Here is a 25,209-nt window from a genome sequence, read left to right as displayed (position 1 = left end):
AGTGAACTGGAAGACTTGCAACCCTGCAATACCATGTTTTCTCTTTACCTGTCAATCATGAAAGCCTGCCTTCCCAAGACGCTCTTGTGTCTCACCTACGACCAAGAAGGGGAGAAGCCACAATCACAAGAGACTCCACATGGGGGTGACATAAAATTTCCAGACAGTATCATGCATGTTAAGGTATCACTCCCTGCCTTGTAGAAACGGTTGCCCTCTCTGTTAGTCTGCCTTTCGATGAAGTTAGCATAAACTTTGAAAAATGAAAAGTAGAGGTGAGCCTTGATCCCAGGTACTCCTATATAGGATGCAGGTGTCTCAAGCGGAGGCTTATCCTGCTGCAGCCACAAATCCATCCACAACATTAGTTTTGGAGATACTTTATTCTTATCATTTGAGGAGAGCCTTAACTAAATATGAGTTTTCCATAGCTCCTTAACACCATTTAAGTGGCTCATGTCTGTCATCACTATTTTAAATCAATAACAATAACACTGATCATTTACTGAAATCAAAACTTCAATCATCCATTCACCTATCAGGTGAGCATCATTATTCCCATTTTAAAAATTAGGATACAGCACTGTGTGGTAACCTAGTGGCTAAAATCCTCACCTTGCACGCATCGGGATCCCATACGGGTGCCAGTTCATGTCCCAGCTGTTCCACTTCCCATCTAATCCCTGCTTGTGGCCTGGGAAGGCAGTTGAGGACAGCCCAAACCCTAGGACCCTGCACCCACATGGGAGACCCAGAAGAAGCTCCTGGCTCCTGGCTTTGAATTGGCTCAGCTCCAGCCATGACAGCCACTTGGGGAGTGAATCAGCACATGGAAGATCTTCATCTCTGGCTCTCCTCTCTGTATACCTGACTTTCCAATAAAATTACATAATTTTTTTTAAAAAATTAGGAAACAATATAATTCTATTAAAAATTCTATATAAAATTATATTTAAAAATTCTATAATGGTGGTTAACTTAGTTCATGAAGAAATACACACTACAGAATAGGATCCAGACTCAAGTCTGTCAAATGTAGCATTTTGGCTCCGCTTTGCCAATCTGGACTGACCTAATTTCCACCATGACAGCTTTCCTTGACTGTGTCTTCATTTAGAAAGGGAATCTGTGGCCATCCCACATGGCAATTAAGTGGGACACTCAGGAATACAGCCTTGGCTTCCAGCACAGTGGCTGACTTAAGGTGTGTCTGCTAATATTGCACTTCCTCAGGATGGTCTGTGCTTCCAGGCTCACCAGACAATTCTAAAGCTGCCTGGATCACAAATGGTCGTCAAAATATTATCTGAGGAGTAATACAGCTTTTAGTCTAACAGGAGTGGGAAACTTTTTTTTTCTTTCTGTCAGGGACTATTTGAATATTTATAACTTCATTTGTGGGCCATAGAACAACTATCAACTTAAAAATTAGTCTGCTATAGATTTATTGAATCTTGAGTCCCACCTGCCGTTGCCTGGTAGGGCCAGATCAAATGACTTTGCAAGCCTTGGAGAGCTGGCAAACAGAATATTCCCTACTCCTGCTAGTGTCTTCATTTTTGTTGTTGCTTCTGTTCCTAGAAAGTATTTTAGTGTTTCTCTGAAAAGTGTTGGATCCGCGTTAGTTCTGATCGAGGCACAGGTACATCCTTGAAGATATCTAAGGGATGAAATAAAATAAAATAAATAATGGGAAGTAGTGCGCATGGACAAGGTAGCGGAGAAGTGGGAACCCTCATTCATTGATGGTGGGAAGGTAAAATGATGCATCGAGCTGCTGAGTACTGTGGTGATTGTTCACTTGGTCCTGCTTCCCAAGAGCCAGCAACCCCACTCCCGGATACAGAACAGCAGGAATTGGAGACAGGGACTCAGAAACAGACATGTACAGGAATAGTTGGAGCAGGACTAGTAACAAGAGCCAAAAAGTGGAAATAACCCAAATAGCTATCAATCCTGGGATGCATAAAGAAATAATAGTTCATATAATGTACTCCCAAAAGTTCACACAACGTGTTTACTAAGATAAAGCATGCTTGGATTTCAAAGTTTTTTTTTTTTTCACCAAATGCTTTTACCTTTTCATGACATTTCCTATGAAGTTTTGGAAACAGGACCTTCCACACCATGGAATTTTACTCAGCCATAAAAAGAAATTAAGTCTTGATCCAGGCTAGAGCATGGAACTTTGAAATTATTGGGCTAAGGAGCCAGAAACAGAAGATCCCATACCGTTTATCTCCGTGTATGTGAAATATCAAAAAATTACGAACCTGCAGAGAAAAATGCTTGCTGCCAGGGGCTGAGAAGAGAGGAAAAAAGCAGCCACAATTTAAGGGATATGGGATTTCTTTTGGGGGTCACAAAACTCCATAGAGATGATAGATGCTGGACATGATGAGTGTAAAGATGTCACTGAATTGTTCACTTTGAAACGGTTAGTTTCATGTGATGTGAATGTCATCTCAGTAAAAACAACAGCTTCCTCTGCCCTTTCTAGAGCCTGGAATAATCCCCTTGGAGTCAGAGCAGAGGAAGTACCCAGGCCCATCGTGGGGGGACGTGCCAGGTCCCACAGTCAGTCTGTGTGTCCTGCATTCGTTGGCACGCGCATTAATTTCCACTGAACTCGTACAAAGTGCCTGCGGCAGCCAGGTCTTGGGGTCCGTGAGCACCCAGTCTAAGGGGGAACAGTCTGTAAACTGAAAAAAAAAATTTTTTTTTTAAGTCTTTAGTCAGCTCAGTGTAGGGGTTGACTGTTTCAAGCATCACAGAGTCCTTAGAGTACCCCCAAAATAGGGCCTATGTCCATGCTGCCAAGACCCCTTGCGATGATAAATGCATTCTTTTGTTGCTGGTGGAAATAGAAACACGGTTTTTTCAGGGTTCTTCGGCAAAGTGGGAAAAGGGAACGAGAGATCACAGCCGGAGGATGCCACACGGGGGACGCCAGCGGTGGGGTGGGCGGCGGACAACACCCCGCGCCCTGCCCAGCCCCCCAGCGAGGCCGGTGGCCGCGACTAAGGGAGGTGGGACCGCGCGGGGCCGCGTTCCCGCCCTCCTCGGCGCCGACCGACCGACCGGCAGGCGGCTGGCGGCCCGCGAGGGGGCGGCGGCGGCGCCCGGGCTTTGTGGCCGCGGCGCGCGCGGCGGGGCCTGGCCGGCCGGGGGCGCGCCGTCGCCGCCGCCGCCGTCCGGCGCTCGGGAGAGCCCGCGGCCCTGCCGGCCGCGCCGCCTGTGAGAGAAGCCGAGGCCGCCCGCGCTCGCGTCTCGCCGGCCCCTCCCACCGGTCGTCACGGCCGTCGCGCCGCCGCTGCAGGTAGGAGGCTCCCGGGGCTGGCGGGCCGGGCGTGCGTGGGCCGCGGGCCTGCCTAGCGGGTTATCTGGGCCAAGCCGCCGCGACCCCGGCTCTGCAGGCCGGCCGCGGGGCGACCTCCCTCGTGGGCGCCACTGAGGGACTGGGCCGGCGCGGCCGGCCTGCGGCGTACAAAGCCCCTAAGGGCGCGGGCCTGGGAGATTCCGGGGGCGCCCCGGGACCGGGAGAGCCCCGGGACCGGGAGATCTGGACCCTGGGACAGGGGGAAGCCGCTGGGGAAGGGACCAGGTGATCTGCGGCCCCCGCGGTCTCCTGTCCCTGCATTCCCACTGTGTGGCGGATACCGTGCTGGACGCTTCTTCACACTTGTCTCCATTACGACCCCGAGCTCCGTCCCAGGTTGTCATGGGAGGGGTCCCTCCATGGGAGGGGAAGGCAGAGCCTCGCATCCCTGCCTGGCTGACCTTGGAAAGCTCCTTAACTCCGAGCCCGGGCTGAAGGGGAGTGGAAGGGGAGATTTGATGTAATAGCTAACCCCCCCCCCCGCACTGTTGTGAAAGATAACGTTGGTAAATAATCATAGCTAAATTTTGAGCACTTTCTTCCTAGGTACTCCACGGGGCGTGAATTAGCAGTGCACTGGTGGGGCGAGCTAGCTACTGTAAATTGTGTGAATCGTATTTGTTGAGTGATAGGAAACAGCAAAGAACAGTGATATCTCTTCTGGGGCTGGGGGCAGTTGGGATTACAAAGGTTCTTGCCTGACTTAGGAGAGTAGCTATAGGGTGCTGCAATGGATTTGTCACACATTTGGAACTGGAAGTAGCAGTCACATGAGGGCCCCGGGGGTGTGTGCTTTCACTGTGTCGGGAAAGATGGTTGTGTTGAATAGAAATTCTGATAGAGCAGAGTTAGCAAGGAGAATGGCTGTGGGAATTGGGGTCAAGGAGGGGTGGGGGAGGGGAAGGATTCTGAGGCCTTGCAGGACGAGGGTGGGGGCAGCATTCCAAACTAGGATTCCACAAACTAGGATTCTACGCTGTCCAGTCTCACTGCTAGGCCACCCCAAGAACAGTCGGAAGGGAAGGGTTGGGGCCTGGTCATCAGGTTGTTAAAAATGTCCCTGGCTGGTCTCAGATGGCACCTGCAGTTCTTTTTCAGGTGATGGATGTGCTCAGCAGCCGCCAAAGTGAAGACTCTAAATTGCAGAAGCTTAGCTGGGGTGGTTGGAGGAGAATGAGTTAAACTCCACTCACTCAGGGTAGAGGAGCAGTGGCTGCAGAAAATAGTCATGGGGACAGTTGGAAGACTGTGGACTCTGAAGAAGGAATGGAAGCACAGGAAAGGCCCAGGTACTTCACCTGCCAGGGTGACGTCAGAGGCCCAGGCACTGCACCTGCCAGTGAGCACAGTGTGACGTCAGAGCTACATCACTGGCCATCAGCAGAAAGCCCAGCTCTCACAGATAGTGGCGTACCCTTTCCTGCCCAGCTTTGTGCCTGTTTCTGACGTTGTGGTGGAAGGTCAGGGATGTGAGTGAGCTGCAAAGTTTTCAGAGAAGGGTGTTTGATCTGTTTTTAACCAGTCCTTGAAGGAGAAGGTGTGTGGTTACACAGTGATGGTGGAAATAGGCAATGCTAACGTGCAGTGCAATGGACTGTTTGTTGGAGAGGTAGAACTTCTGGGTTCGAATTCTAGCCCTGCCTTTTCCTACCTTTGTCATTTTTTTGGTGAGAATGAAAAAGCTGCATTTTCATTTGAAAGGCAGATTTTGCAGAGAGGGACAGAGAAGGTTTTATACCCACTGGTTCACTCCCTAAATGACTGCAATGGCCAGAGCTGTGCTGATTCTACGCTGGGGGTCAGGAGCCTCTTCCGGGTCTTCCAGGTGAGTTCCCTGTCCCAAGGAGTTGGGCCATCTGCTGCTGCTTTCCCAGGCCTTGAGCAGAGAACTAGACTGTAAATAGAGCAGCTGGGATTGGAGTCAGAAGCTATATGGGATGCTAGCACCACAGGATGGAGGATTAGCTTGTGTACCACCATGCTGACCCCATAATTTTTTTGTTTTGTTTTGTTTTTCGAATGCTTTCCAGGGAGCCCAACAAACAGTGGGCTTGTACCTCCCACCCACATCCCTCACCATCAGTGACAACATTCATTCAACAAAGATCTGCTTTGCACCATTGATGTGCTGAGTCATATACCACACATACACAGCATAAGAGAGATGAGTCAGAAATTATGCGTTCTCTTAGGACTTTCCCAGGCCAGTGAGAAAGACAGACCTGAAGAGCAAATTGCTAAAAAACAAAACAAGACAAAACCTGGCACCGGCCCCAGCTCATACAAGAGTAACTCACTATTCTAAACAGACTCAGAGCCGCCAGCCTACGTCTCACAACATGACTCTGAACCTTAATGATAAAGGTTTTGAATGTTTCATCACCTCCTAGCTTTTATCTCTTTTATCCCGTCTTGTCTTTGTCCTGATTCTCTTCTTTAAAAAGAAAAAAATATATACTTACAGTGGGTATATGATTTTTAAGCTGCTTCGGACCCACTTTAGAAGGAAGCAGATATAACTGAAAGCAGCAGGACAGCCCGGGTGTTAATGGAGGAAAGTGTCACAAAAATCGCATGGGGATTGATTGTGCCTTGAAGGAAGCCTCCTGTGCACAGACACATGAGAACACCACAGATTCAAGGGTGTGTAAGTGTTTGGTCTGATGAGACTGAAAAGTACACAGAGATGTTGGGATAGAAGGGGAGGGTACTGCCGTCAAGGCCAGATGCAGAATGCCTCTAGACGAGTCAGTCAGGCAGCAGGAGAGATGTCCGAGGTGTATGGGCTGGGCTTCGGCAGGATCCCTGTGTTGGGGAAGATCCCTGCCGTGGTAGTGTGGAAATTGGGGACATTATTTCAGGGGTTAGGGTCCAACCTCAGACTTACAAGTGACAAAGGGAGAGGAGAGACCGGACTTGGAGGTACAAAGTATGTACGGGGAATGATTAACTAGTTGCATGTGATCCCGGAGCTCGCCGAGGTTTCTATCTTGCCCGGTGAAGTTGGTGCTGCTGAAATCATCAGCCAGCAGCAGCCTGGGGTGTGGATAAGTATGACTGTGAAAACAAGGAGAAGTGCCTATTGCGGGGAGCTCTGTGGAGGGCTTGCTTACAAGAGCGCTGTGAAGGCATGGATGCTAAGGAGAGAGGTGCAGCCTGCCGGAGAAGCTCTGCTGCTGGACCCCTGTGCTTTCTTTTGAACATAGTGTTTGCTCTGCATTGAAGAAGCACATAAAATGTCATTGCAAGCTTCAGTTACAGAAGACCCTTGAGGGAGCAGATAGGTCTCTGGAGAGAGCTTCTCAGGGTGCTGTCGTGAGAGGGAAAGACTCAGTGCTCCTGGCCTGATGGGCGTAGCTGAAGTGGTGGCAGTGTAGGAGAATGGCCAACGTGGACCAGAAGCAGGCTGAAGAGGGGACCGCTTGCCTTCTGGGCAGGGAATTTGCTTTACCTGTGACTTCAGAGGCTGGTCAAGGAAGCCTGCGCTGCACGGACTGCATGGCGTGGCTTCAGGTGGAGCTGAGGAGTGGGAAGAGAGGAGCTCAGGCTGGACTTGAAAAAATGCCTCTGGTTTCCTGAAGGGGAGGTGGTGTCAGGAGACCTTCAACACAAAGCTGCTTCAGTCACAGTCACTTTGAGGCACAGATGGCAAAAAATAAACACTTCCAAGGGCCATGGCTGCCCGGAGGAGCAGAGAAGGGGAAGGGGGGAGGACCAGGTTGAAGGCTGCAGGGTGCTTGAGAGGGGAGGCAGGAAGGTGGCAAGTGAGTGGCCGTCCTGGTAGATCTGGACAGGGAAGAGCATCCTCATAGTTGGGAGACAGTTTAACCAGGGGTATTGCTACTGCGTTTGGGCTGTAATGATTTTTACCAGAAGCAGCTAGGAAAAGATTTTTTTTTTAGGGTGAAATCCTATAGAAAATGAAGACTTTGTAGATAGTCAAACATCCTATTGTAGTTATTAAAGAACAAATGGTAGGGAGAGTGGTATCAACATGTATTCCTTAAATGCGTATCAAGAGCCTGCTGTGTAAAGGCATCCCTCAAGGAGCTGTAATGAGCGGGAGATTGGATCACCTGCGTCAGCCATTTTTACCTGAAACTGCCTCCTAGATAGAGTCAGCCCTAACAGTGGGCCTTAAAACAGCAAGATTGTAGTAAGTGCAGAGGTCATTTTGTTCTGTTTCAGTGTTCTCTCTTACTGGCCAGCGGTTCCACCCAGCCTCTTAAATAATCAGGAAATACCATACACCGTGTAGGTGTCTTTGGCAGTGAGCTGTGGAAAAGAGGTTGCAGGAAAATTATTTCGACAGTAGTGCTAATGTGGATTGCCAGCCCTGAATGGGTCTTGAGAGAGCATCTGCTTGAGAGATGAGGAGTGGACTGGCAGTAAGGAAAGAGGACTTGCTCAATGTCACACAATGAGTGATGGAGTAGAGAATAGTGCATTTGAGCGCACAGGTGGGCAGTGGGGAGGTTTTAAGGGAACCTTGTGAAAGGGGTGAGAATATTCCAAAAGAGGGGCTGTGGGTGGGCGCAGAGCACAGAACGAAGTATGGGGTTTCCATTTGAGACTGGCGTCTGTCAGGAGGGATATGACAAGACTCTGTTCTGCCCTAAGCTGTGAAGTGAAAGGATCCCACCGAAATCCTTCATCCGCCTTGCATTACTCAGGTTATTTTTGAGATGTGGACTCAGGGGATGGAGGTGACAGATGAAACGTCTTTAGTACAAGCTGGCCACCCACAGGATTTTAACAGGCCTTCCTGGGGTAAGGTGGGGTAGGAGGGATGGATGCCACTTAGCTCCCCCGTCATTTCTGTGTCATTTTCTAGGTCTTTCCTGAGCTGGGGCCTGCTTTGTTCTAATTCCAATCTACTCTCATTGGAAGTAAGGTTCCTATTCCCCCTCTACAATGCTGGGGTAGTGACCCTGGGATGGACTCTGTCACCATTCCTGTAACTCTGCCTTGCACCAGCCTGTCTCCTAACCATTGTGTGGCATAGTGTCCCCTGAGGTACTGGAAACTCTAGGCACTGGGGTCTCCTGGCCCCTCAGGAACACCATTGTCTCTAAAAATGCCGGTCCAGGTAGGTGCTGGTTAGTCCCTGTATCCCCTACCACCTATGCTTCCTGTGATCACTGGCGATGAGCCTAGACATGTAGACACCCACGGGTGCATCGCGTTTATTTCTTCCTTTGAAATAGTCTTGGGTGTGGACCTTGGCCCCACTGTTAATGTAGTCCCCACCGAATCCAGGCCAATGAGCCTGTATTTGTTTGAGTGCTCTCCTTCCACTCTTGCTGCTCATATGCTATGTATATATTTTTTTAAGATTTATTTATTTTTATTGGAAAGGTAGATTTACAGAGAGAAGGAGAGACAGAGAGAGAAAGATCTTCTGTCCGCTGATTCACTCCCTAAGTAACCACCATGGCTGGAACTGAACTGATCTGAAGCCAGGAGCTTCTTCTGGGTCTCCCATGCAGGTGCAGGGCCCCAAGGCTTTGGGCAGTCCTCTATACCTTTCCTAGGCCACAAGCAGGGAGCTGGAAGAGAAGTGGAGCAGCCAGGACATGACCAGCAAGTGGGGTCCTAAATGGGGTCCCGGTGCAAGCAAGGTGAGAATTTAGTCACTGAGCCATCGCAATGAACCCACTATGTTTTGTTTTTAAAGATTAAATTTTTTTTAATTGGAAAGGCAGATTTACAGAAAGAAGTTTATAGAGAGAAGGAGAGAGAGATCTTCTGTCCACTGTTCACTCACCAAATGGCCACAACTGCTGAAGCTGAGCTTTTCCCGAAGCCAGGAACCTCGTCAAGGTCTCCCATGTGTTTGCAGGGACCAAAGGACTTGAGCCAGTATTTGCTGCTTTCCCAGGTCATAAGCAGGGAACTGAATTGGAAGTAGAGTGCTGGGACGTGAACCGGTGCCCAATGGAATACTTAAGACTCTTGCTGAGCCACCATGGTGGCCCCATTTTTGTGTTTTCTTAAAGATCTAGCTCTAGTTTGTGAAGTCAGATTCACCTCTGCTCTGAACAGGCTCACGTCTGTGTCCCCTGTTAGGGTGTCTTTTTCAGCACGCCTGTACTGCATGCTGGTACTGCTTCCAGTTTCGAGGGGCCATTCACATATCCTCTCACCATGCTGAGGCGTTGGCATGCGTCAGTTGTGTATTTGTTGGACCTTGTGTGTGAACTGAAGTTCCCTTAAGTTTAGCCTTGTGTGTACTGCCCATAGACTGGTGTTCTGCTTCTGGGTGCAGTTTTCTGTGGGTGGGAGGGACCACCATGTATCGAAGCTTTCACCCAGGCTGCTGCCTTCACTTATCGTTGCAGCATTGTTGTGCAGCGGGAACAGGGCCAGTTGAGGGGCACTCTCTCCACTGTACAGAGGAAGCCTTAGAGACTAATTGGCTTCCCCAGAGTTACACAGCTGAGTGCTGAAGGTAGCGTTGTGAGTGGAGGTTTTCACTTCATATTAAGAGCAGCAAGCAGTTCATGAATGTCTTGACACCTGCCCCATGGCTCTGGGCTACAGCTCTTAGATTCTGATGCTCATTCTGGGCATTAACTCAAGGAACTTCCATTGCCCCAACAGGCAGTAAAAGTGCAGCCTTGCCAACACTGTGTAATCTGTGCTCAAACCTTAAGACTTAGTCTCATTTTTTGGTGAACTTCAAGATCATTAAGGGGGCTGGTGTTGTGGTATAGCAAGCTAAGCCTCTGCCTGTGGCGGCAGCATCCAAATGGATACCAGTTCGAGTCCCAGGTGCTCCACGTCAGATCTACTTCCCTGCTAATACTTCTGGGAAAGCAGCAGGGAATGGCCCAAGTGCTTGGGCCCCTTCATCCCTGTGACAGAGCTGGAGGAAACTGCAGGCACCGCGCTATGGACTGGGCCAGCTCTGACCATTGTGGCCATTTGGAGAGTGAACAAGTAGAGGGAAAAGCTGTCTTCCCTTTTCTCTTTATACCTCTGCCTTCCAAGTAAAAATACATCTTTAAAAAAAAAAGTAAGTCAAAGTTAAGGTGGCTTGGAAGTAGAAATTTATGTCTCCTAGTCTGGGGAATGAGAAGTGTGAGATGAAGACAAGGACTGTTTCTTTCTGGGCCCTGCTTCTTGGCCTGCAGTGCACGGCTCGCTGCACACTGGCATGCCCTCCTTTTGTGCATGTGGAGAGAGTGTGAGCTGCCCAGTGGCTCCTGTCACAGGGCACTGTCCCTCAGGGCCTCACGTAGCCTTAATAACTTCCGTAGAGGCCTAATTCTCCAAAACAGCCCTTCTGGGGGTTAGGCCTTCAACATTTGAATTTGAGGAGAGTACAAACATTCTGTCTATAAGCAGATGGATCGTTGTTTTTAGGTGGAATATTAAATATACTTATCACAGTCTGTGGTGGTTTAATCAGTGCTAGTGTTTCAGGCATTGCGCTGAGCGCTTCCTCTGTTCTTTCATGATATTAGAATTGTGCTCTGTTGTTTAGACCTGTGGGGGACTTGCATTGCACTGGAGTTTTGCCATTTCATTGGATTATTTTTACTTTGCTGTGGCTTTGTTTTTTATTTTACTGTAGTCTTTTTTTGTTGTATGTGATGTTCTATGCATTTTACTTTTACGTTATAAAGTGTGTGTTTTCATGACGTGTTTGCTCGGGGGCCACCTGTGAGAGGCACTGGACTGCTTTTTGGACCACGGTGATCCTGAAGAATGTATGTAGCCCGGTGTGTGGCGGGACAGCACTCCAGGACAGGCGCTGTGGAGCAGAGCTGGGAAAGTGACTCGTGCAGTAGGGAAGGCTTGTTCTGTTGTCGCCTGTCACCGCTTACAGACACCGCGGAATGGTTTTCAGCTTAAAGATGCCTGCCAGCCTCCAAGTGTCGGTTAGGAAGCTTTGCCCAGGAGGTCTTTTCCTTAGGTTAAGGAACTGAAGGCGCTGAAATAGACTGGCAACACTGCCCTGGGATGTGGCCCATTTGAAGGCTCCCGGCTCTCACCACAGTTAACTTCCCAAGCATTCCTTGCTGGCAGATCTGTGGCTGAACTCATTTCAGAGCTCTGATGAGGGTGAGAGAGGCCCACCTCTTGTGGAGCTGTGGGCTGTAGGTTTGCAGAGAGGAGGGGATGGAGGCAAGGGGAAGCGGGGAGAGAGGCACAGCACCTCCCCAGCCGGTCCAACCCCAGGACCTTCCCTGGCTGACAGCTGGAGTACTCATTAACTGACATGACAGGAGCGTTGGTGCAGAGGCACCCACTAGGTCTGAAATCAGAGAGCTAAACAGAGCGAAGGTCACGGGCATTGGAGTCAAGATCCGAGCCTGAATCCTGGTTCTGCTGCTTTATGTGACCACAGCAAGTTGCTGAGCCGCAGTTTTCCTGTCTGAGAAATGGGAATTAACCAGCGTGCATCCTGAGGCTGTTGAGAGCCCTTAGGGAGCGCCTGAAGTCCCCTGGCTGATGCCAGAATCACTTTTTAGTCCTGCAGATGCAGCCACATGGCCCAGGGAGGCCTGCTGTTCTACGAAATTAAGCAGAGTAAATTGGTAACTGTGGGTTTACTTAGCCAGTGATTAAATAACCGTTTAGTTAATAGGCAATTAATGGTCCCCCAGGTGTTGGTAATTTTGAATATTTGCTTTTGAAAGTAGTTGTATAATTTCTTCTGGTATTTTTTTTTTTAACAGAAAATATTGCAGGGAAGCAAATGGTACTCTCAGGGGCTTCCTTTGGGAGGATTAAATGATGTAGTGCATATTAAGCATGTGGCATAGTGTCTAACTCACAATAAGGGCTCCATAAAAGTTATTTGCTGTTTCATTATTGCTATTACTACTTTGAGCTTCAACTGGCCTGTTTTAGCGCAGGTTCCTTGGTGGAATTCAGGCTCCCCGCCAAGTCCACCACCATCTGGTGGCCACTAGAGGCACTACACATGTTGTGAAGGAGATTTACTAAATAGTTAGGAATTAATAACACGAAGTTTTGACCCCACCTGAGCACACAGGGACTTTGTTCTTTACAGAACATCTTATTTGCCTGAGCACTGGAATTCATGTATCATTAGACAAGGAGGTGACTTCTTGTTGTTTCAACCTCCATAACTGACATAGAATAAAAAAATGTCTTTAGCAGCAAGAGTAAAGCAGGGTGAGGAACGGACATGCTCGGGTGCTGTTGTAGAAATGTAAATGTGACACTTTTTTATACCAGGGGGATTGGTGATATAACCTAAGTCTTAAGTGTTTGTGACAACTATTCTGCTTCTAGGGATTTCTCTTAAATAATCAGGAAGGGAAATATTTAGAATGAAATTAGGTATAATATATAAATCTATAACATACAGTTATAAAGTAGCATTGCATATAAATGAATAAATAGGACATAATTAGTTTTTTTTAAAGATTTATTTTTATTATTTTTTATTGGAAAGGCAGATATACAGAGAGGAGAGACAGAGAGGAAGATCTTCCGTCCGATGATTCACTCCCCAAGTGAGCGCAACGGGCCAATACTATGCCGATCCGAAGCCAGGAGCCTCTTCTGGGTCTCCCACGCGGGTGCAGGTTCCCAAAGCTTTGGGCCGTCCTCGACTGCTTTCCTGGGCCACAGGCAGGGAGCTGGAAGGGAAGCGGGGCTGCCGGGATTAGAACCGGCGCCCATATGGGATCCCGGGCGTGCAAGGCGAGGACCTTAACCACTTGCGCCACTGCGCCGGGCCCAGTTTTTGATCTTTGAATCAAAATTCTGATTCCTTATAGCAATGGTTCCAGACAAGAATCGGGGCACAGAGAAAATGTGTGCATTGTCGTCTCGTGGGGCGGTGGTGTTGGGCTGGACCAGTTTGAGCATCATCTAGTTTGGGAGTTGTGCAGTTTCAGGAGATTCAGTGCACCTATTGTTTTCTTAATACAAACTCCAGAAATGAAGTTGGACATAGATACCTGGGCGAAGATAACGTAGAAGTAATTAGAATGTGCCATGTTTGTGTATGTGTGTGCATGAATTTCAATTTGGGGAACCCTAACTTCAGGGACAGAGGTCTTGATGACAGTGAGTATTTCTGGAGTGAGTATGATTGCTGGTCTTTTATCCCAAGCAGATCAAAGCACAGGCCTGGGAGTATAGGCATGCAGGGATATAACTCCAAAGGTAAATATCTGTTCATTTAGCTTGGCTGAGGGTCTGCTGGCTGAATCATTTTGACAAAATGTCAAACTTGATGTGCTGTATGAATGTGAAGAGGGATAGCTGGTCTGTGGAGACGGTGCTCACACGAGGACTTCTATCTAACTATAACTTTCAGGATGAGGCAGTGCATAGTGGAAGACTAAATGCCCTCCTGGAAAGCCGGTGCTCTGCGACTTCAGTTTCTAGGCCCTTGGGTCTGTCTAGGTTCCCTCAGCCCTGGTAGGTGTATTTCAGCCATTATGTATAACAGAAACCCACCACTTCCCCCTCACGCCTTCCCCAGGCATAGGATCTGAATAGCTGACTCGTAATGGTGTGCTTTTTAAATAAATGTACCATACATTTCAAAGTCACAGCCTCTTTTCTCCCGAACTTGTAATGATGAACATTTTCAAGTGTACACAAAAATTATGAAAGTAATCTGCTGAAATGTTACATACCCATCCCACTTGATATTTGGCTACTTAAACCCTTCTCGAGTTGGTTCCTGATTCTTTTGTCAAGTGGACTTCTTTGGCATCATCATTATCTGGATGCCTGCCTGTTGCTTTGGTGACTCTGAGAGACTATTTCCGATAAGGGGAAGGTGGAATGCTCACTTCATTGCTATGTCAGTATTAGCCACGTGTCTGAGAGATGCCTTTTACAGGAAGCCTCCTGTGATTGGATGGTGTTGAGTTCTAAATGCAAGTGGATTTCAGACGCTTCTATGGAGTAAGACTTTTATTATGCCCCTGATGTGGACTGGGAACAGAGGGGCATGATCCCAGTGACTTAGGGGAATCATAGTTGAGGAGTGCAGAGCCACCCCAGGGGAGAGCCCAAGAGATAGTTGTGGAATGGTGTTAACCCCAGACACCGCTAGAGCACTCCAGGTTGTGGATTTCTAAGTTGCCGCCTGGGAGATCTTGAGCAGTCAACTCTATTTGTCCTTCTGGCCTTTGGATCTCTCAAGAGTAAAGAGGAGTGTAGGACTGGATTTCTGAGTGCCCAAGACCCTTTACTTGTGAAATTACGTAGTTTGTATGCTTTTAAAAGTGCCCGTGGGACAGATGTCATGGTGCAGTGAGTTGAACCACTGTCCACAGTGTTTGCATCCTACGTGGGTGCCTGCTCAAGTGCCAACTGCTCCGTGTCGGATCCAGCTCCCTCCTGATGCATCTAGGAAAGCAGCAGCAGATGGCCCAAGTACTTGTACTGCTACACCCCTGTGGGACACCTGGATTGAGCTCCTGGCTCCTGGTTTCAGCCTGACCCAGGACTGGCTGTTAACTATTGGGAGAGTAAACTAGTGGATGGAGAGCGTCCTCTGACTCTCTCTAACTTTTGTGGGGAAAAATATGTGATCCCTAATGCCCCTCACTTTATAAAGCAGCTGTGGTTGTTACAGGAGCCTGACCTCTTCAAGGTCATAGGCATTGTGATGGAAATGTTGGTGGTGTTTGCATCATCTTTTCTATTTGACGCCAAGAGTGCTTCTCTTGTCTTCAGCTGTGACAAAAATGTGAGGAGGCTATTTGGCTTCAAAGCTGTGTATAACATTATGCTTATGGGAATAACTAATTCCCCAACATTAATTGGAAAGAAAGTGAAAAATGAGAGTTTCACATTACATATTCAACTTTTTTTCCTGTTACATGCTAGGTAGTCACAATATGGCTGAGACAAAGGATGTAGTGAGAGTCTACTTTGGAGTAAAACCTCATTCCTAGCAGAGTTCAAGATATTTTCCTGAGACTATTCTAACTCAACATGAATGAAAGAGCAAGTACCATACCAGAGGAGAGACTTAAGAATTCAGGAATCAGACCTCTGGGACTCACCCACCTTTTTTTTTTTTTTTTTGGCTAGGGCTTGGTAATGATTATTTCAAACTTCTTTTTACAGGATAGCAAAGGGCCAGGAGAAATCTAGTGGAAAATGCAAAACAACGAAATCATAAAACCTGCCAAATACTTCTCCGAATTGGAAAAGAGCATCTTGTTGGCTTTGGTAGAAAAGTACAAATATGTGCTGGAGTGTAAGAAGAGCGACGCACGCACTATCGCCCTCAAGCAGCGCACCTGGCAGGCGCTGGCCCATGAGTACAACTCCCAGCCCAGCGTGTCGCTGCGGGATTTCAAACAGCTGAAGAAGTGCTGGGAGAACATCAAGGCTCGGACCAAAAAAATCATGGCCCACGAAAGGAGGGAGAAGGTGAAACGGAGTGTGAGCCCGCTGTTAGGCGCCCACGTCCTGGGGAAGGAGAAGATGGCTAGCATGTTGCCGGAGCAGCTCTACTTCCTGCAGAGTCCTCCCGAGGAGGAGCCGGAGTACCGTGCAGATGCTGCAGCTCCAGGTACAGGGACCCCAGGTCCTATGCATGTGCCCCTTGGGGCCTCCTTCATAGGCCCCTGGGCCCTGGGAATGCACCCCTCAGGCACCTCCTTCACATGTGCCCCTCAGGGACCTCCTTTCCCATTCCATTGTTTAGATCCCTCATTTAGAGGAGTTTCCCAGAAGAGAAGCTTTCATATCAGATTTGGTTTTCCTATTTCAAAATCTCAGGATTATCCAGGACATTCAAAGCCGAATAGCACATAAAAACAGAAGTGCTGGTTTAATTCTTCATGACATCTTGAAGATATAGGTTATCATCGAAACAGAAAATATGGAGTTATGTTAGTGGAGTAGTTACTAAGGAGATACTGCTTATCTTGGCCTGGCTCAAATACAGGAAAGAGTTTGGTGAGGATTTATGTTCATTCAGTCTTTTCCCAAAAACTGCGTTTGGAGGGGGCCTTGTTATTGTCAAGCCACTTAGAAAACTTTATTAAATGAGTGAAGTTGTTCATACTTAAAAACAAGCATAGAGACTAGTATAGCAAATACCTGAACAATACTTACCCAGATTAAAAAGCAGTATTTTTATTCATTACAAACATTGGGATGTACAGTTCTGGCTTGTAGTGTCTCAAGGATCTTGGAAGAACTAACTTGAATGTACTTCTGTTGAAGAGAAGGAAAGATGCCATATGTAATGTTCAGGGAAGGAACAGACTCAGTTAGGCATGGATGCAGTGATAGTGTGTCCCAGATGTAAACTGAAGGGCTGTTGGAGTGTCTGAACAAAGGGCAGATGGAGATACACACCAAGAAAGCTGTGATCATCTCTGCCTCTTGAAATAGGAGGTGGCCAGTTCATGTAAAGGGTCAGTGCAGGTTGCACAGGGCCCCACTGCTTTGGAGAGGTCTGTCATCACCCAATTCCTCTCCATCTTTGTTAGCCCTGGAGCCATTGGGTTACTGTATGGCAGTGTAGGGAGGAAGTGGTGGGTTGTGGGGTTAGTGGGGCTGTTTTTACCTTGCCCTCTGTTCCTGGGAGATGTTACTGAGGATTATGCTCATGTCTGCTGCTTTTAGCTCATTGTGCTCATCCAGAATCTGGATTGTTCCATATGGATCTCATTAAGTCTTAGAGGACAGATTTTAATTTCCCCATTTTCAAATGTTAAGATAGGGTCTAGAAAGTTCATTCCACAGGTTTTTTTTAAGTGATTTCTTTTTGGAAGAAATTATAGCACTTATTTTTCTCTTATAGCCTACAGATTTCTAGCAAGTAGGGAATCAATTTGGATTCTTGAAGTCCTTCTTGTAGTGACATTAGCTAGCAACTCACTTGTGAGAGGATCTCTTTTCAACAGGGTGTTTCTGTCTGACACAGCAGAGTTCCCTGTCCACAGGTGATCATTAAAGCAAGCCCAGTGTTGCCTGCTGTCACTTTCAGCTCCAATCTGGAGAGCAGGAGAGAACTTCAGTGCTGTGTTGGTCAGAAAATGTGACCATGGTAATGGGTTAACCCCAGAAGGTAAAGTGTTGGAACTGCTTCCAACAGATCAGAATAACTCCGAGGCTGTCTTGTCTCACTCGTCCTCAATTTCAGCTTTCTTTCAAGAAAACAAAACAAAACAAAACAAAACAAAACTGGAATTGTTAATCATTCCCCTGGGATTTGATATTTGATGGGGAAATGATTGCAAATCTGCTGTAGGTGAAGGCCCTCACTACATTTACTGTACTTAATGTCTGGACTGTTTGTGTACTTTCATATTTCTAGCAGCATGCTGTCCAATACAGGAGCCACAGGCCACCTAAAGTTAATAAACACTCAAAGGCATGTAGGTAGACCAGACAGAGGTGTGCTGTTGTACACACCACATTTTGAAGAAAAAAAAGCTGTTAAATATCTCATTAGCTATTTTATATTGTGTATATGTTTAAATTATAATATTTTGGATATGTTAGATTAAAATTAATTTAACCTGTTCCTTTCATTTTTTGATATGGCTATGAGAGCATTTTTTTTTTTAATTTAAGATTCATTTTATTTGAAAGGCCAAGTGACAGAGAGGAAGGGAGAGACAAAGATTGTCCATCTGCTTATTCCCAATGGCTGCAATAGCTAGGGTTCAGGCTGGGCCAGGCTGAAGCCAGGAGTCTGAAATTTGGCTGGTTCTGCCACATGATTGGCAGGGAGTCAAGTATCTTCCACTGACTTCCCAGGCACATTGGCAGGAAGCTAGATTGGAAGCAGAGCAGCAAGGGTTCAAACCAAGGTACTTCTATGAGATCCTGGTATCACAAACAGAGGCTTAACTCATTGCACCACAATGCTGGTCTCTTCAAGAACATTTTAAATGACTATATGACTTTTATTATATTTATTTATTAGATTGAAATTTTATTTTATTTGAAGGACACAGAGAGACAAGTAAGAGAGTTCTTACATCTGTTGACTTATTCCTATGACAGCTAGGATGACGCCATATCAGGCCAATATAAGGTTGAAGCTGGAAACCTGGCATCCAATCCAGGTTTTCCAGTTGGTAGCAGGGACTCAACCACTTGAGCCATCACCAGTGCCTCCCAGGGTGTGCCATAGCAGGAAGCTGAAGTCAGGAGTGGAGGGGGTTTCAAACTCAGGCATCCCAAAATGTAGGTATACCAAGTAGTATCTTAACTGCGAGGTCAGATACTCAGCCCACGATTTTCTGTTAGGCAGTGGTATTGTTCTAGCAGTCAGAGATATGATTGGGAAATGTTACACAGGGTGGAGTCTGTTTGGTATTCCACTGGTTTCTGGGATGAACTGGTCTCCACTGGGTCATCTTCATCACCATCCCCTGTGGGTTTCTTATCTTTGTCACTGACATTCTCAAAACGTGCATCTGCATTCCAGCACAGAAGTATGGAAGTTTAACACTTAGGAATGTATTAACGAACACTCAGTGTTTCCCCTATAAATACACTAAGACAGATCACACCTGGCAGATTTTATGATCTGTTATCATTTGGCTTTGACTCATGTGTTTCATTATCTTTAAGGAATAGGTATGCAGAGTATACAAGGGAAACCATCACGATTTGCCAAGGGGACAGGAAGGTCAAATGCATTTAAGGAAATAACGCTTTCACATATCACTGAGAACTTACATTTCATTTTGTATTCTGTTATTTCTATACTATAAACCCATAATTGGATAATGTGAACATGTTCTACTAAATTCCATTATTATTGCTGTTTAATTTGGTTCCACTCTTTGGGTTGGTGACTTAAATACCAAAGGATGGGTTGTATTTCCAGTTGACTTTCCCGGGCTCTGAACACCGCCTCATTTGTGCTAGCTATATTATGTGTCCCTGTTTATTCCCATCCTCTATGTTTCATTCACTTCTCCTATTCCTAAATTATTCCAGCATGCTTGTGTGTTCTCTCATGTTTTCTATGCACATATTTTTAAGTTACACAGATTAAAATTATGCTATAGATAACCTTTTAAAAAGATTTATTTATGTGAAAGGTAGAATGAGAGAGAGAGAGATATCTTCTATCTACTGATTTTTACTCCCAAAATGTCTGCACCAGCTAGAGCTGCACCACACTGCAGCCAGGAGCCCCATCAGAGGTTTCCACATGGGTAGCAGGAGCCCAAATATTTGGACTATAATCTGCTGTCTCCCAGGCACATTCCCAGGAAACTGGGTCAAAAGTGGAGTTGAGGGCCCTGCGTGGTACCCTAGTGGCTGAAGTCTTTGGCTTGCACGTGCCGGGATCCATATAGACTCCTCTTCGTATCTCGGCTGCTCCACTCCACATTAGTTCCCTGCTTGCAGCCTGGGAAAGCAAACAAGGATGGACCAAAGCCTTGGGACCCTACACCTGCATGGGAGACCTGGAAGAGGCTCCTGGCTCCTGACTTTAGATTGACTTAGCTCTGGTCATTGTGGCCACTTAGGGAGTGAGTCAATGGACAGAAGATCTTTGTCTCTCCTCTCTGTATATCTTTTTTTCCAATAAAAATAAATAAGTCTTTTAAAAAAATCTTAAAAAAAAAAACAAAAATGGAGTTAAAGGCCTGGTGCGGTAGCCTAGTGGCTAAAGTCCTCACCTTGCATACACCAGGATCCCATTTGGCTGCTGGTTCTAATCCTGGCAGCTCTGCCTCCCATCTAGTTCCCTGCTTGTAGCCTAGGAAAGCAGTCAAGGACGGCCCAAAACCTTGAAACCCTGCACCCTTGTGCAGGTGAGACCTGGAGGAAGCTCCTCGCTCTTGACTTCAACTCAATTCTGGCCGCTTCAACTCAATTCTGGCCGCTTTGGCCACTTGGGGAGTGAGCCAGCAGATGGTAGATCTTTCTATCTGTCTCTCCTCTCTCTGTAAATCTGACTTTCCAATAAACGTAAATAAGTCTTTAAAAAAAAAAAAAACAAAGAAGTGAGTTGAGACTCCATTATAGGCATTCCGGTATGGGATGTCGGCATCTTAGACGCAGGATCAGCCTACTGCACAATGACACCTGTCCCTAAATATTTTTTAGGGAAACAACAGAAAGATTTCCCATTTGTGCGTTCACTGGCCAAATGGCTGCTTCGGCTGGAGCTGAGCTAAACCTAAACCAGGAGCCAGGAACTTCTTCTTGGTTTCCCATGTAGGTTCATGGACCCAAGGGTTTGGACCATCCTCTACTGCTTTACTGCATCGTAAGCATGGAGGTGGATTAGAAGTGGAGCGTCTGGGACACAAAGCAGTGCCCATATGGGATGCTGGCATTTAAAAGTAGAGGATTTGCCTGTTGAACCACAGCACTGGCTCCCTTAGAAATAATTTTTAGATCAGTTCTCTCTGTAGTGTATAAATCTAATCTGCTTCCTTTATTGCATAATCTTCTGTAGTGTGCATCTACCACATCGTGTTCATTTCCTCACAGTCCTATTTCATTTATTCTACCGAGAAGAGCTGGGGTTTGACCTTTATTTAGTTCACATTCTATTTCTTTCCATGGTTTAGCAGGCTTGCTGTGCCACTACTGAGCTTACTCAAATTGCACAAGTGAAGTAATGCCACCTTAACTGGGTTCTCAGTCCCAGGAAAGCCATGAGGCCTTCCTACTGTTTTGTATAAAATTGAATTGTTTCTATTTTGAGTGGCTCTGATTGTATGGTTTGTGTATGTATGCAGGAGGCTGCTATTCCCAGCTGTTCTTTTTCAATTAAGAAAAAGTTCTTTTATCTGAACCCTGGCCTCTTTTCCTTGGAGATAATGTTTGTGTGAAATGTAATTATTAAATCAAGCTTCTCTGGTTTTAAGCCCAAACTTCTGCCAGTCTTCATAAGAGGCATGGTTCTTTTTCTTTTAAAATATTTATACTGATAGGCCCAGTGCAGTAGCCTAGTGGCTAAAGTCCTCAGCTTACATGTACTGGGTTCCCATATAGGCACTGGTTTGTGTCCTGCCAGCCCCACTTCCCACCCAGCTCCCTGCTTATGGCCTGGGAAAGCAGTTGAGGACGGCCCAAAGCCTTGGGATCCTGCATCCACTTGGGAGAACCAGAGGAATCTCCTGGCTCCTGGCTTCAGATTTGCTCAGCTCTGACTGTTGTGGCCACTTAGGGAGTGAATCAATGCACAGAAGATCTTCTCTCTGTTTTTCTTCCTCTCTGCAAATCTGACTTTCCAGTAAAAATCTTTAAAAAAAAAAAATTGGAGTATACATCCATTCTTTAAAAAAAAAAAAACTTTTTTTTTAATGTGTGAGTAAGATAGAGTTCCCATATGCTGGTTTTACTCCCCAGTGCCTGTTACAGAGCTGGCAACTCAGTGCAGGTCCCCCACGTTGGCAGGGACCAGCTGCCTGAGCTATCACTTGCTGCCTCCCAGGTGACACATTATTAGGACACTGGAATCAAGAATGGAGCTAGAACTGAAACCCATGCCCTCCTATAGGGAATGTGGCATCTTAACCTTTGTACCAAATGCCCACTTCAGAATATACAGCCATATTCTTAATATTTGTGTGGTGGAGTTAGCTTAAAGGTTGCATTTTAAGGTGTGTAAGTGATTAGCTAAACAAGTGGAATCATGAGAGGTGAGACTAGCCCTTCCCTGAGCCACTGTTGTGCACCTGGGTTCCACATTCAAAACTGTGCTTTCTCCAAGGTTGGGCTGTGTTGGGAGGGATGTAACCCACTGCAGCCATTGCACTCCCAGTATGTTTTTTACATGCCAAGAGCTCTGTTGGCCTCAGTGCTGGGTTCAGCAGCAGGCTGCCTCTGTCTATAGGGGACTCAGACACTTGAGCAAGAGGCAGCTTAACTGGCAGATTTTGTTTTTGTTTTTAAAAATTTACTTATTTTTATTGAAAAGTCAGATATACAGAGAGGCGAAGAGACAGAGAGGAAGATCTTCCATCTGCTGATTCACTCCCCAAGCGGCCGCATTGGCTGGAGCTGTGCTGATCCAAAGCCAGGAGCCAGGAGCTCTTCCAGGTCTCCCTCATGGGTGCAGGATCCCAAGGCTTTGGGCCATCCTTGACTGCTTTCCCAGTCCACAAGCAGGGAGCTGGATGGGAAGCAGAGATTAGAACCTGCACCTGTATGAGATCCTGGCGCATGCAAGGCGATGACTTTAGCTGCTAGGCCACCGTGCCAGATCCTTTTCATTTCATATACATATGAAAGCGTGAGTTAGAGAGGGAGAGACAGACCCTTTCATCTGCTGATACAGATGAACCTTTCCTCTGCTGGCTGTGAGAGCCAGCACTGGGCAGGGCTGAAGCCAGCAGCCAGGACGCTCATTCCCATCTCCCACTTGGTTAACAGAGACCCAAGCACATGGACTGTCTTCTGCTTTTCCCAGTTGGAAGTGGAGCAGCTGGGACATGACTCTGCCTAGAAAGGATGCTGATATTACAGGTGGCAGCTTTTTAACAACTTTACCACAGTGTCGGCACTCAAACCACCTGTTTTAACAAGTGCTCTGCTGGAGGCAGGCTCAGGAGGCAATGGGAATGGGAAGGAAAAATAGGGAGTTGAGGCTAGAGCTGTTGAGGTTGGGAAAGATGATGCTGTGATGTGGATTTGTTTGTTTTTTGTTAACCTTTTCTTCCAAAATATTTGTGCTTTTTTTTTTTTTAGTCTTAGTTAAGGGACTGGTTATGGTTGTTACCTTATAACCCTTGAAGTGAAATTATTTTAACAATGGCCATTTTCCTTTTATTAACCAGTATTCCGAATTTGGTTCTCCGAGTAGCCATTAACATTCCTGGTATCCCATCTTCCAGAATAATCAAGTGGTCGTAATAATGTAATTAACCCTGTTAATGAATGGGTACTACTTTTCCCTATGGAGAAGATTCTCATTATTGAAGTTACAGCTTCTCAAGAAAGCTTTGGAGTCAGCTAGAAGAGTGTGTGTTTCCTTAAGGAAATTCCTACTTGACAATAATGTCACTGCCCTGTAAGAATATCAGTGCCAGTGGAGTACCTAGCCAAAGCAGCATCTTCGTGCATCCACATGCTCTCTCCCCTTTATAGTCAAGGACTCAGCAAGCACAAATCACCTGGTATCTACTGTGTGCCCGGCTAAGTACTTGGTACCCCACACTACAGGAGATGGATAAGCCATGGTATGTGTTAAGTGCTATGAGAGAAGATTATGTCCAGAGGCAGAGAGAGCTGAGCTCTCAGAGCAAGTGGCATCAGTCCTGAAGAGGAGTTAGGTAGGAGGTTGAAAAAGGGGGATTTGAAAGAATGAGTGGGGAGACCAAGAGTCCAACTTCCAGCTGAGAAACAGTGAGATACAGAATTTCAAAAAGTATGAATTTTCAAAGAATGTGATAGTTTTTGGTAGGACTGAACGGCTCATATAGCAGATTTAAGAATAAGATGAGGAAGACATGTTCATCGCTGACCTGAGATGGACACAGGGTGATCAGATTGACCGAGAACTTCCACACTGCCATCCTTACAGCATGTGTGGTCTTCAGCTTGTTGGAGGTGGGCACATCTCAGGTAGAATTCCTGTCAACATTAACGAGGTCTTGGATTCTTGACACACACACAGTCTCTGAACACTGTTCCCATAGTTTGTGGTTCTAGACATGTTACACTGAAACCCTTTCTCATTGTCTCTGAAGGGAAAATTGCTTTTAACTTAATGGGATTTTCAAACTCAGGTGTGGCAAGGGTGCCTGGAGACATGAAGCCCAAAGCAGACACTGTCTTGGCTACATCCTATAATGAGGGACCCTGTCATTTAAAGTAGGATTGATTTTTTTTTCTCTGCCTGTAAAGTCTTTGAACATGTTTTCTGCTACTGTTTTTCAGAATCATTTGCTGTTTCAAATAGAGAACTGTGCGATGATGAGAAAGAGTTCATACATTTTCCAGTATGTGAGGGGACCTCTCAACCTGAACCCTCGTGTTCAGCTGTCAGAATAACAGCCAATAAAAACTACAGGAGCAAAACCTCTCAGGAAGGTGCTTTAAAAAAGATGCATGAGGAAGAACACCATCAACAAATGTCCATCTTACAGCTGCAACTGATACAAATGAATGAGGTGCATGTGGCCAAAATCCAACAGATAGAGCGAGAGTGTGAGATGGCAGAGGAGGAACACAGGATAAAAATGGAAGTTCTCAATAAAAAGAAGATGTATTGGGAAAGAAAACTACAAACTTTTACTAAGGAGTGGCCTGTTTCCTCATTTAACCGGCCCTTTCCCAATTCACCCTGAGACCTTGGGGATGGCTCCTGGTGGGCAAAGAAAGTCTGGATCCTGAACTTGTGGTCAGTAACCTGTAACAGAGCTACAACTAGGAAACTTAGATTGGTAGTAGTCACTTATTTAAGAATACATTCAGGTAAACAGTTGCACCCCATGTACCCCTGAAGTGGCCAAGAAGTTGTTAGTCTTTGAAAAATTATCACTATGAGTGCTATAATTCTGAATGTAATGCCTCTTAATTAGAATTCATGAAAGAACTGTGTGTGAGTGTTTTTTTTTTTTTTAAGAAAGCAAGTGTGATTATAAAGGAGTGTGGCTGATTTTTTTTAAAGAAGTAAAAACAGACAAGAGAACTTTTGTATCCAAACGAATGTCCTGTTGAAAGTGGTTGTCCTGGAGTCCACGAGTCTCCCATGGCGATGGCGTTACTCAGAATTTGCTAGAGGTCTTTAGAAAAACCTCCATGAGCCCTGCAGCATCGTTTTTCATTTTTTTTTTTTCAGCGTCATTGTCTGAGTGTGAATTTTCTGTTTTCAAACAGCCCAGCAGCGTTTGGAAGGATATTTTCTAATGTGGCTCGTAAACTGCCTTTGA

General features: G+C 46.3%; 1 protein-coding gene across 2 annotated transcripts; it reads left to right on the top strand.

The window, feature by feature from the left end:
* Positions 1-3,061: 3,061 nt before the first annotated feature.
* MSANTD3 (Myb/SANT DNA binding domain containing 3) lies at positions 3,062-24,872 on the top strand. Of its 2 annotated transcripts, none has more exons than XM_041004533.1 (3): positions 3,062-3,319; positions 15,458-15,908; positions 24,215-24,872. In XM_041004533.1, the coding sequence occupies exons 2-3, from the start codon at positions 15,491-15,493 to the stop codon at positions 24,622-24,624; spliced, it is 828 nt and encodes a 275-aa protein (XP_040860467.1). In that variant the 5' UTR covers positions 3,062-3,319; positions 15,458-15,490; the 3' UTR covers positions 24,625-24,872. The 2 variants fall into 2 exon arrangements, with proteins under 2 accessions (XP_040860467.1, XP_040860468.1); XM_041004534.1 differs by lacking the exon at positions 3,062-3,319 and adding an exon at positions 3,333-3,462.
* The last annotated feature ends 337 nt before the right edge of the window (positions 24,873-25,209 follow it).

Source organism: Ochotona curzoniae, unplaced genomic scaffold (assembly GCF_017591425.1).
Source record: "Ochotona curzoniae isolate NIBS_2020 unplaced genomic scaffold, NIBS_Ocur_1.0 scaffold_3208, whole genome shotgun sequence".
In the NCBI taxonomy this organism is placed as follows: Eukaryota; Metazoa; Chordata; class Mammalia; order Lagomorpha; family Ochotonidae; genus Ochotona; species Ochotona curzoniae.
The sequence above is the reverse complement of the archived record's forward strand: the minus strand, read 5'-3'. Positions and strand labels throughout refer to the sequence as shown.